The following is a 12776-nucleotide window of genomic DNA, read 5'->3' on the forward strand; positions in this document are numbered from 1 at the left end:
ACATCCTCCCCCCCCCCCCCGCCCCCTCCTAGGTGCGGAGAGGAGCAATTGGAGCTCGATGCGGACTGGTATTTGCTTACAATTCTTCCTCAGATAAATTTCATGCAGATGAGCATTTCAAAAGATTTGAGAGCTATGACAAATGGAAACTAGATGATTTCCGACACTTCCTAAAAACAAGGTAAAACATTAAAACAAATGCGCCTCATTAACACATTGTGTTAAGCTGCCTTTTCCTAAGTTAGCCTATAAGCTTCTTTCATTGACAGTAACTCCCCAGGAGCTCAGTAGACAAAAGCCTCGCCTATCACTGCTTGCTTGTTCTTTTTAACTGAAAAGACCCAACAACTGACTCGGGGGCTTTCTATGCAGACTCTTTGATTCGTGATGTTTCCCTGACAACTAAATGCTGGCAGCCTGTTGGGACAGAAAACCCAATCCCAACAGTCAATTCCAGCTTCAGGTGTCACATTTGACCAATTGATCCACAAGATCAGTTCTAGCCCATGCTTCTTGTCTTGTCATGCTGCACAAATCATGCTAAAAAGGAATGATAAGCATGAATATCTTCGCCTTAAAAAAATACAGGTGGTCCTTGATTTACAACCACACTTTGAACCAGGAAGGGTGGATTTTAGTTATTACTGCCTCTGACAATTCTTGCTAACAGTAAAAGCAGTGTGACAATGGAAGCCATTACACAGAGAACTTGTGGGCTTTCACAGAATATGTTCAAGACAAAATAGAAATTAGTTGTAGATGGTTTAGTTTGGATTTCCGCACTGATCAGGAGGCCGGGCACACTTTGCTGTCATTAGCTCAGTAATGCTTTTTGTTTATTCAGCCAGTCTTTCCATTCCTTTGAATCTTCCCCAGAAAAAGATGTTCAGTACTGGAAACTCTTTATTTTAGCCCCCTGGAAGTAAGTTGTTATAAAGTATTTTTTTTTAAATACTGCCTGTTTTCCAGAAGTAGCACAGCATGTGATGAACTTGGAGAGGAAGATCCTGTTGGATGGTTTGAAATGGAAGAGGAATGGGATGAAGTAGAAGTCAAAATGCAGCAGTGTAGAATATCTAAGGTAAAACAGACTGTCTCTTTGTCTATGGATATATATATATGGCGTCTTTCCTTTGAAAGCTCAAGATAACTTGTGGCAGGCACAATCCAGAAAGATCTTTGGGCACCTCAGCATTTGTGATCTTGGCTTCCTTGTTCAGAGATTTAATAAACAAACCACAGGAAATGTATCTGTAGTTAGCTACATCCATTGTCAGAAGAAGCCAATTGGGTCAATGCTGCAGTTCATTCCTTGTTCCTAGCTAAGCCAAAATCCTGGCTAGCTTTGTCTATCCATATTAAATGAATGTGGTCTATAACTCAACTTTGTTGTTAGGCATTGCTAGGAATGTAGTACTACTTAATGTAGTAGTTCTGTTTCAGTGGTGCTGAAATAGAAAGTGGAAACTGGAAGACTGTGGGTTATGGTCCTCATAGATGTGAAAGTTGACTGAATAACTTTGGACCACTTAACTTTCTGTTTACCCACTTCACTAAGTTGTCATTATGGGAAAAGTAAGAGGCAGAAACATTTTCTATACCTTCTACAAATATTCAGAAATAAAGGTAGGGTACTAATCTAATAAATACGTGAATTATATATCAGGCTTGATGGGGGTAGGTATATTAATTTGCTGTTAGATATCTCTGTCATATCGATCTAAAGGCAGCATTACGAACAGCATCATCATTCTATGGTTGCTTTTTAATTTTTCCATTGTTATGCCAATTTGGTGACTGTTATTCTGTGCAATTCATATGGTTTGTATTAGGGACTGTTGTGTTGTTGCTGTTAATAGACTAAATCTAAATATATCATAACAAAGTATAACTTTAAGCAGAGATGTAGTCTGGGGCCACAAATGTCCTATTAGCTTCTCTTATATCTGTCCTTGCCTAACACATATTGTGGGTGGTCTTTTTTGTTATTTAGTTCAGGCTTTTTTGTTATTTTTTGAGGGTTTTGGATAGTGATTTAATGAGCAAAATGTATACCTTAATTATTGTAAAGTTTTAAGGTATTTAAAGCCTTAAGGACTGCCCTCCTGATCCTGCCTTCTTTTGCACTAAGTGCCTTGATCTAAAGGTAATTGCACTTTACTGGTCTAATGTAAAAAATCACACACTATTTTAGATGTGTGCTAAATTCTGCAACAAGCATTGTGTTAAAGGCATTACCCCCAACAGGAAAGAAGCTATTCTGTAATGACCTGAATCAAACATTTTAGTCTTATGGATTCAGAACTCATATGTTGATATTAAAAGAACTAAAAATGGATCAAACAGAACAGCAGACTATATTTCATAGTAGGATTGTGTTTGTAAATCTTAGTGTGAAATGATTTAGGTTTTTTTAAATGAAAATTGTTTAGATTCATGATTGTTTTCTGTTCTTTTCTAGTACTTAATGATAAAGTTCTTATGCACCAGGCAAGAGAAAGCTGAACGGCTCGGAGTACAAGGCTTAAGTGTCTTTGGTTATATTCGGTCTGCATCTGAAGAACCTAGCAGAAACAAAATATGTAGGGAATGTGACAGACTAAATGATGATACCGTTTGTGGGATGACTCTTCTTCTAAAAACTCTGTCCTTCATTCAACAACTAGCACAAGACTTGGTATGTGGCGTTCTGTTCATTGTAACTTCTGTAGAGTGTTTTGTAAAGACACATTGAAAACAAGTTTTAATAAGCTCATAAAAGCAAAGGAAGAATGTAAGAATGACAATAGAAACCGGTGCAAATTTTCAATGAAACCCATTCTGTATGGAATTCAGACATGCAGAGGAATTATCAAAGGAGCTTTGTCGTGGCACAGTGGTTAGAAGGCAGACTACTTCTGCTGCCTGCTGGCTGCCTGTAATTTGGCAGTTCAAATCTCACCAGGCTCAAGGTTGACTCAGCCTTCCATCCTTCCGAGGTTGGTAAAATGAGGACCCAGATTGTTCAGGGCAATATGCTGACTCTGTAAACCACTTAAAGAGGGCTGCAAAGGACTGTGAAATGGTATATAAGTTTAAATGCTATTGCTATTAAACCGCAGTGAGATTGCACTCTCTTCAAAATGCAAATTTGCAATTTGAGGCATTTCTATTTGGCCAGTTGCATTTAAATTTCTGAGTTTCTTCCACATTGGTTGGGTATGGCAGTGGGGTCTGGTTAGAAAGAGATGATCTAGAATGATAATGCAAGTCCTAATGACATCTAGACTCAATTATCCTAACATTTGAATATACTTCAAAAGTACTCAAGAACTAGATGGTATAGCTTAGATAATGACAAGTTCATAATTATAGGACCCATTTCAGACCTTTGGATGTATTACGCAATTAGCTTTCAGGGATTGGATTCAGGGGTGAAATTCAGCAGGTTCTCACAGTTTCTGGAGAACCGGTAGCAGAAATCTTTAGTAGTTCAGAGAAACGGCAAATACCACCTCTGGCTGGCCCCAGAGTAGGGTAGGAATGGAGATTTTGTAGTATCCTTCCCCTGCCACGCCCACCAAGCCATGCCCATAGAACCGGTAGTAAAAAGTTTTGAATTTTGCCCCCGATTGGATTCCATTTCAACAAAAAGCAGATCAAGTGCGAGTCCTTTCGGGGAGAGGGGGCGGTCTATAAATCAAATAAACTTAAACTTAAACTTATGATGCAAAATTAGTTCCCACTCATTATATTTAAAAGCTGTGCTTTCTGTCCCAGCAAAATCTATTTCATATCAAATTCTTTTCCATTTTATTATTTAATAATTCCTTTTACAGGTTCAGAAGAAGGAAAGTGGTCAACGGTATAAATCATATCTGGATTTCACAGGCCTGGATTTAAAGCTTTTCTGGAATTTTTATAGTAAACTTCACCAAAAGTAGGTCCCTTTCCATTATACTAAACAAAAATCAATGCAGTTAGTTGAATGTTTGATTATCATTGTGGTGGTTATTAATAGTGAACAAAACCTTCAGCTTTGGTCTATTGTCAAATACGTGAGTACAATCACAGTGTCCTGTTGGGTATAAGAAATCAACAGATTGGAAGGCGTGAAACTGGTATGTTATAATAAGTGATAAATCACATTTGCAATTATCAGTAGACACAATGCTGTTGTTAAAAGGAAATCAATGTACAGTTGAGAAAAATAAAAATCTAAAGCAAGTATTGGATTTTCCAGAACTCTGTGTTACACAGGGCCTTCTGGAGGCATTTATTAACTCCCACAACCAAGTGTTATAAAGATTTTCTGCTGATTCCCATATAGGAAGTTACACAAAATAAGGTTCTAGGCTTGATTATGTTTAGGGAAAGCTTTTTAAATGCTGAATTACTGTCTTAACCATAGTTTCATGGCAAATGTTTTGTGGCTTCTCCTTGTAGCCCAAGAGAAGAATGCATTGATGCCCAGGCCGTGCTCTTACAGCTTCTTCAGAGTTGTTTCTCAATGCTTACATCAGATCCCAAGGCTGCAAAGACTGAGAAAGCTGCTCAGAAAACAACACTTGAAAGTACAGAAGCAGCAGAGAAACTTTATAAACATTTGTGTGAAGGTAATTATATCCATCTTTCACTGCAGTCCATGGATTCAATGCAGTTGTGACTTCTTCCTTTAATATAATAATATGAGGCATTTATAGAGCAGAGTAGCTGGCAATTCTTCGAGGAGTTGTGGGAAAGGGAATGCACTTGCTATGAAATTCCTGGGAACAAGGATCTCATACCGATCCTTGATTCCACGACAGATACCTAATCTCAGATCTCAAGATGACTGGCACTTGGAGTTGAGTTTACTTCCTGTTTAGGGAAGGAGGAAAACTAACTAACTGTACTTGAAGTTCACCCATTTACAGGTGAAACTCAAAAAATTAGAATATCGTGCAAAAATTCATTTATTTCAGTAATGCAACTTAAAAGGTGAAACTAATATATGAGATAGACTCATTCCATGCAAAGCAAGATAGTTAAAGCCATGATTTGTCATAATTGTGATTATGGCTTACAGCTCATGAAAACCCCAAATCCACAATCTCAAAAAATTAGAATATTGTGAAAAGGTGCAATATTCTAGGCTCAAAATGTCCCACTATAATCAGCTAATTAAGCCATAACATCTCCAAAGGGCTCCTGAACCTTTAAATGGTCTCTCAGTCTGGTTCAGTAGGAATCACAATCATGGGAAAGACTGCTGACCTGACAGCTGTGCAGAAAACCATCATTGACACCCTCCATAAGGAGGGAAAGCCTCAAAAGGTAATTGCAAAAGAAGTTGGATGTTCCCAAAGTGCTGTATCAAAGCACATTAATAGAAAGTTACATGGAAGGGAAAAGTGTGAAAGAAAAAGGTGCACAAGCAGCAGGGATGACTACAGCCTGGAGAGGATTGTCATTCAAAAGTGTTGGGGACTTTCACAAGGAATGGACTGAGGCTGGAGTCAGTGCATCAAGAGCCACCACACACAGACGGATCCTGGACATGGGCTTCAAATGTCGTATTCCTCTTGTCAAGCTGCTCCTGAACAACAAACAACATCAGAAACGTCTTACCTGGGCTAAAGAAAAACAGACCTGGTCTGTTGCTCAGTGGTCCAAAGTCCTCTTTTCTGATGAGAGCAACTTTTGCATCTCATTTGGAAACCAAGGACCCAGAGTATGGAGGAGGAACGGAGAGGCACACACTGCAAGATGCTTAAAGTCCAGTGTGAAGTTTCCACAGCCTGTGTTGATTTGGGGAGCCGTGCCTTCTGCTGGTATTGGTCCACTGTGCTTCATTAAGTCCAGGGTCAACGCAGCCATCTACCAGGAGATTTTGGAGCACTTCATGCTTCCTTCCATGGATGAGCTTTATGGGGTTGCTGACTTCATTTTCCAGCAGGACTTGGCACCTGCCCACACTGCCAAAAGCACCAAAACTTGGCTCAATGACCGTGGGATTACTGTGCTTGATTGGCCAGCAAACTCGCCTGACCTGAACCCCATAGATTCTCTATGGGGTTCAGGTCAGGCGAGTTTGCTGGCCAATCAAGCACAGTAATCCCACGGTCATTGAGCCAAGTTTTGGTGCATTGCCAAGAGAAAGTTGAAAAACATGAGACTGAACAATGCAGAAGAGCTGAAGGCCGCTATTGAAGCATCCTGGTCTTCTATAACATCTCAGCAGTGCCACAGGCTGATAGCTTCCATGCTACGCCGCATTGAGGCAGTAATTGCTGCAAAAGGGGCCCAAACCAAGTACTGAGTACATATGCATGCTTATATTTTTTAGAGGTTTGATATTGTTCTATATACAATCCTTGTTTTATTGATTGCATGTAATATTCTAATTTTCTGAGATTGTGGATTTGGGGTTTTCATGAGCTGTAAGCCATAATCATCACAATTATAACAAATCACGGCTTGAACTATCTTGCTTTGCATGTAATGTGTCTATCTCATATATTAGTTTCACCTTTTAAGTTGCATTACTGAAATAAATGAACTTTTGGACAATATTCTAATTTTTTGAGTTTCACCTATATAGTCTCCCTACTAGCTTCTTATTGTGATCAGTTCCTTCTTAACTCACAGAATAAAAAAAAAAAGCAGGGACCTTGTGCATATGATTTTCTGTTAATCTTTATTTGAATTTCTACTTCATCTCCTGTTTGCTGGAGCCCAAGCCTCATTTCATCCAGGTTGAATCCTAAGCCACTTCATATTAGCTGATTTCTTCTGGGGTGAGAGTTGTCATAGCATCTTCCAGCCCTTTGCAGATATCCCAAATTGGTACAGCTGCTAAAATTGTTGCATACAAATTGTGGACTATAATTTATCTTCCCAAAACAAAGATGCCCTTAATTATCTTCTTCTTGCTGGTTCTTAAAGAAAAAAGGAAGTACAGATAGTCCTTGACTGACAACAGTTCGCTTAGTGACTGTTCAAAGTTACAATAGCACTGAAAAAAGTGACTTGACTGTTTTTCACACTCATGACCATTGTAGCATCCCCGTGGTCACGTGATCAAAATTCAAACACTTGGCAAGTGGCTCATATTTATGATGGTAGTAATGTCCCAGGATCATGCAATCCCCTTTTACAACCTTCTAACAAGCAAAGTCGATGGGGAAATCCATATTCCCTTATCAACTGTGTGTTACTAACAACTATGACAAGAAAGGTTGTAAAAGGAGGTAAAACTCACTGAACAACTGCTTTGTTTAGCAACGGAAATTTTGGGCTCAATGGTGGTCATAGGCTGAGGAATACCTGTATGAGATGAAATCATAATGGAAGTTAGAATAGAAACATCAGGAAAAGGAATTGGAATTCAAAATGGTTTATTAGGTCAGCATATTTTTATCTTTTTTAACACACAGTTGTTAACAGTGACAGTGAGTCCACACCGTTGAAGACTCTGAAGCAGGAAGTGACTAACACATTACTCAATGGAGCGGCCATCTTTTTCCCCCATAGACATACCAGGCGGGAGCAGCTCTTTGCAATGCTGGTATGTTGTGTAGATCGGTGAAATGTAGCTTTTGTTGTATCTCCTACCTAAAAGTACTTTTTAAGATTAGATTCTTTAGATACATGCATCTTCTGTCCAATCTACCTCAACCTTTCCACCAGCAACTTATTTTTATTGGTTATAATATTGATTAACTTTATTTTATCTTGTACATGTTCATTGTAAATAACGTTATCTAGTTAAGTAGATTCCGTCACTGCCATTTTGTATCTATCCAACAATCCTTTGAGGCTTATTTTTTCTGTTGCTAAAAGTGTATGTTTCTGAGATTTATTTTTAAAAGAGCCTTTTCTATTCTACAGAATAATATTACAGAGCAGAAACACAAGCCATCTGCGCAACTTACTTTCAAATCACTTTGTGCTTATTTTAGGTAAGCGAGTTAATCTTTGCATTTCTTGACTGAATTATCTCTTTGGCATTTTTTTAAACATTTTCAAATCTGTCATTTTGTGGTATTGTGCAGATCATCAGAATGAGATTGCTGGTTCAGGAAACAAAACAAAAAAATAGAAATGGTTAATATAGGAAATACATCTGAATTACTCAAAAAGATAAACTGTGGCCATAAGGATTGAAAAATACATGGCTCTATTTTAGAACCTGCAGCCATTCATATGTTTGTTATATTTTTTGTTTGTTTCTATCCCACTTTTATTATTTTTACAAATAACTCAAAATGGTAAACATATTTAGCATACCTTCCTCCTCCTATTGTCCCCACAACAATAGGCCTGATGTAGGTTGGGTTGAAAGGGAATGACTAGCCCAAGGTCACTCAGCTGGCTTTCACGGGCTAAAGCGAGACTTGAACTCACATTCTCTTACTTTCTAGCCTAGTGTGATAACCACTAGACAAAATTGGCTGAATGATAGATCCATTTTTAATGCTCATACTGGCTGGGGTGGCCGACATTGAATTCTGCATTATCTAGAGCAGTTTTTCTCAACCGTGGCAATTTTCAGGTATGTGCATTTCAACTCCCAGAATTCCAGAGCCATATGGCCATTGATAAGAATTTTTGCCATTGAAATACTTATGCCTGGAAGTGGCCATGGTTGGGGAACACTGATCTAAAGATTAACCAGTTGCCAATTCCAATTGTTTGAAAATGGATGTTCTAGAGCAGGGGTGTCAAACCCAAGGCCCGGGAGCCAGATGCGGCCTGCAGGGTACTTATAATTGGCTCACGGGGCTGCCCTGGAAACAGCAAAGGACTGGCTCGCAGTGCTTCTGCCAACAGAAATGGGCTCCAGAGCTCTGTTTTCAGTTGCCATGGCATGCAGCCCTCCCCAGCTCCATTTTCACTGGCAGAGGTTTGCAGGAGGCCGTGGCAGCCGAAAATGGAGCTCGGGAGCCTGTTTTCACTGGCAGAGCACTTGGGCCACCACATTTGCCCCCGACAGAATTGATGTTGAGCTGGCCACGTCCTCCCCTGCCCACCCCGATGTCAAACACAACCCTCATGCTGCCCTCAATGAAATTGAGTTTGACACCCTTGTTCTAGAGTATTTGGTAATTAATGATACATTATTGTGGAAATGTTCTTTGTCAGTGATCAGGATCCAGGTGGACTTCTGCTATTACCAGATAAGGGAACTTCTGCAGATGTTGATGTTACTAAAGTGCTAACAGTGATGAAGACCCTCCTGATGGTGATGTCAAAAGAGGTTGTATTTTTTAAAAATATTTTTTTTCCCTTATAGAAGTGATAATTTATATATACATTATTTCTGAGAAGTCTGTGGAAGCTACTTCTGACAATATGCTCCAATAGTTGCAGAACAGATGTATCCGGTATTTTTTTCCAATAAATACTCTTGAAGTGACAATATAGATTGAATTTCCAGAAAATTACAGGCACATTTAATTACCAATCAAGCTGGGTTTTTGTTAGTCATAACTAAAGCTGAACAGAAATTTTGTGTGTTTAGTAATACGTTCTGCTTGATATAATAGCACTATTTTACACCATTTTTAAATTAAACAATCCATTATAGATTGTGAAGTAATGGTGAAGTAAGGATGCCTAATTTTTCTGGGTAAAGTGTCAGATTTGACATTTGAGATCTGCATTAAGCATTGCCCTTCCCAAAGCAGGAGAAAAACCAGCAGAAAACTGTTTTGGTTTCATTTAAAATTATATTTAATTACAATTAAAAATATTTGAAAGAACTGTGACCAAGTTGAAATGGTAGGTAGCTAGCCAGCAAACTGTTTTCATTTTGATTTCTGATAGGAAATCAAGTTAAATTTAGTGATTCAATGCTGTTTCACAGATTTTTTTAAAAATCCAAGTGGCCGTATCCAGACTACTTATATGATGTTATCCCACCCTCTTTATGCCCCTTGATCCCTTCATCTCAGTCAGGTTTGGCTATTGACTACCAAAATATTGTCTACCCTGTTTAATTATTCTTGATGTCACACTTAGACTGTAAAAAGTGCAGTTTCTGTCATGTTGATGCATTTTAAAAAAATTAATGTGGAAAAATGAAAACATATGATTTTGAATATCTATTCTTCCAATTAGTTAGTTGTTCTAATTCAAGAGTGGCAGTTCACAGGTAACAGCCCCTAAGATTTCATTTGCACCTGGCATACTCATTGAGAAAATGGAACTGAAATTCTTGGATAAAGATTTCTTGTGGGGGATCATAAGGGATTGAAATTGTATCCATTTAAAACCCTGGAAGCCTTCCCCAAATCTGCCAGAGAGGTGCTAATTTTGAGGCAAGGATTAAAGGGCAGGCAATATTAAAGCACTGGTTGTGTTTCTTAAATTCTCTAAAACCCCAGGAAGTAGAGAGAAATGTGATGACCTGGGGCGTGGCAGAAAGGCAACATAGCCAGAGAACCGGTATGAGTCCTTTATTAACACCAACTGTGCCCCCAAGTTCCATTTCACTCTCCAGCCTGGGGAAAATCTCTTCCACAAACCTGCAGCCCAAACACTGTAAGCAGAATGACTGCAATCAATCACTCCAGCAGGGCAAGATAGGGAGTTCCAGGAGTGAAAGATAATTCCAGCAAGAGGCGATAAACATACAGAAGATCATAAATACTTCAAACAGTCGGGAGGAATGCCAGGAATGTAGGCCACAATTCTACACTAGGTGAACTCAGTGTTTGTTCCCGACAAACACCCCTCCCAATTGCCCCTCCTTTAAACTCCATCCCCAGGTGTGCCTTGTGAAGGGAATCTGGGCCCTTTTCTTCCTTGTAAGCCACAAAATCCCCGTTGCTCTCTTCTGCGTTCTTCCCTGCACTCCCTAGGATGAGGAGTGGGCCGGCTTTGACCTTCATCTGAACCCCCTCTCCCTTGTTCTACCTTTCCCCTGCTCTGGCCAGCCTGATTTTGCCCTTCCCCAGTTTCTTCCACAGCCAATGGAGCCACTTTTCAGCTCTCTATCAGCTGTTCGTCTTCCATCTTAGAGTCAGACTCTGACCACATGACAGGAAAGTATCTGAAAAGCATCTATCTGCTCATTGGTTCCCTACCTCTTCTGATCCCCAGGTAGAAAATGTGATCCCTCTCAGGCCAAGAAAAGGGTGTGCATTTTATTCTAGTTGCTTAATTTTTCGTTTTGATTTCTAACAGCTTTGAACTTAACTGATTTTCCCCCAGTGTGAAATGTTGATGAAGGACGTTGCCTTGCAAGATACTGGCCCTGTTCTCTCATCTTTATTCTGGTCAGTACAGGGTAGCCTCCTGTCTTGGTGTTACTTGCAACTTAAAGGCAGTGATGCAGCATCTAAAAGCCTTGCCAAAGAAATCCTTACAAAATGTGAGTAATGTATATCAGGTAATAACCATATGTATTACCAATCCTTCCCTAAAGCGATGTATGTGTCAGTCTATTTGAAAATGAAGAGAGATGTAATCCAATATAGTTAGTGGGAACCCAGTGACAGGATCTTGTTGCTGATATTTCCTTTAACTGCTGCCTTGTACTCTTTTTTTTTTGTCTAGATGTGCAACAGTTCCTGTCAAATATTAAGACAATTTTAGAATCTCTCCTATCTCAATACAGTGTGAAAATCATTGTGGAAAAATTAAGCAACTCTGTTTTTGCCATGGTAGTCCGTCAGCTGGTGAGTGAGCTGAATGAGTTCCTACAACAGTTGCCTATTTTCAGTTTGGTGCCTCTTTTTGTAAGTGTTAACATCAGATGCATTGTGTGTTTCCTAGATGATCTTTCTGCAGGATTTCTGCATTTTAGACATCCCCCATGGGAGCATCCTGCAGGATGTTGGCACATTGACAAAATTATTGAATGATCTGTCTGCAGAGTCTGAAAATTGTCCAAATAAGGTAACCTGGGAGAGAAAAAAGTATAAATGCTTAACAATATTTCATTTTTTGATTAAATGCTGGGATTGTAATACTAGCACTGTGGATAAGGAGTCATAGTGAAGCTCTTTGCAGGCTCCTGGGTACTTAGGAAATTCTTATCTTCATTCTTCTGGTATCTCAGCTTTTTGGTTACCTGTTCTATTCCAGGATCTGTTGCAAAATGATGATAGGCTGTTGAAAGATGTTAGGACCAGGAAAATATGTGGAGTACATTCCTGCGAGTTTAGAGAGATAACCTGAGATTCTGGGAACGAAGTGTGAGGTAGTGGCTCACATGTTAAATAAGGAATGACAGACCTAGTTTCTAGTTTATTCTGAATCATAGAATCTCCTTGGGCCAGTCAGGTTTTTTTCCAGTTCAACCTACCTCATGCTAATATTATATTGAGAAAAAATAGGAAGAATGAGTACTTTGTAAACTTTACCAAGCTCTGAATGAAAAGATGTATTCAAAAATAAGTATGTATTGTAGCTGGAGTAGCACTGAGAGCTCTGTTTTTATTCAGTCATTAAATGAATCTTAGCTCTGTACTGCTCTGTTTTTACAACTATGCTACTTGTGACTGACATTTCTTTGTCCTGCTTAAAGCATGTGTCAAAATCTGTAAAGCATTAGAGAGGCTTCACTTGAATCACAGATTTCTAGGCTCTGACATATGAAGATCTGTTGTTAATCAGCTTAGGAAAACCCAATTTTGAAAGCCAGATGCAGCTTTTAAATGAGAGAAACAGATCCCTGAGTGAGCAGGCCTATAGCTATCAAACAAGTCAAGATCTAAAGTGAGGGTCTAGATTAATTTTTCAAGTGCCCACTGCATAAGTGGTCACAATTGTTTTTTTAGATAAAAGCTTCAGAGAGTTAACTAATA

At 39.1% G+C, this 12776-nt stretch overlaps 1 protein-coding gene across 3 annotated transcripts in view; it reads left to right on the top strand.

The window, feature by feature from the left end:
* The window catches only part of ZZEF1 (zinc finger ZZ-type and EF-hand domain containing 1), an 87991-nt gene that overhangs the window by 24405 nt on the left and 50810 nt on the right, over window positions 1-12776 (top strand). For all 3 annotated transcript variants that reach the window (XM_081940386.1, XM_081940388.1, XM_081940387.1), the window contains exons 11-21: window positions 33-181; window positions 970-1081; window positions 2462-2677; window positions 3819-3919; window positions 4426-4595; window positions 7398-7528; window positions 7852-7922; window positions 9106-9220; window positions 11179-11338; window positions 11524-11645; window positions 11743-11865. In XM_081940386.1, coding sequence (XP_081796512.1) covers window positions 33-181; window positions 970-1081; window positions 2462-2677; window positions 3819-3919; window positions 4426-4595; window positions 7398-7528; window positions 7852-7922; window positions 9106-9220; window positions 11179-11338; window positions 11524-11645; window positions 11743-11865 — 1470 coding nt within the window. The remainder of the gene's footprint in view (window positions 1-32; window positions 182-969; window positions 1082-2461; window positions 2678-3818; window positions 3920-4425; window positions 4596-7397; window positions 7529-7851; window positions 7923-9105; window positions 9221-11178; window positions 11339-11523; window positions 11646-11742; window positions 11866-12776) is intronic.

Source organism: Natrix helvetica (genome assembly GCF_964273705.1).
Source record: "Natrix helvetica genome assembly, chromosome: 2".
Lineage (NCBI taxonomy): Eukaryota > Metazoa > Chordata > Lepidosauria > Squamata > Natricidae > Natrix > Natrix helvetica.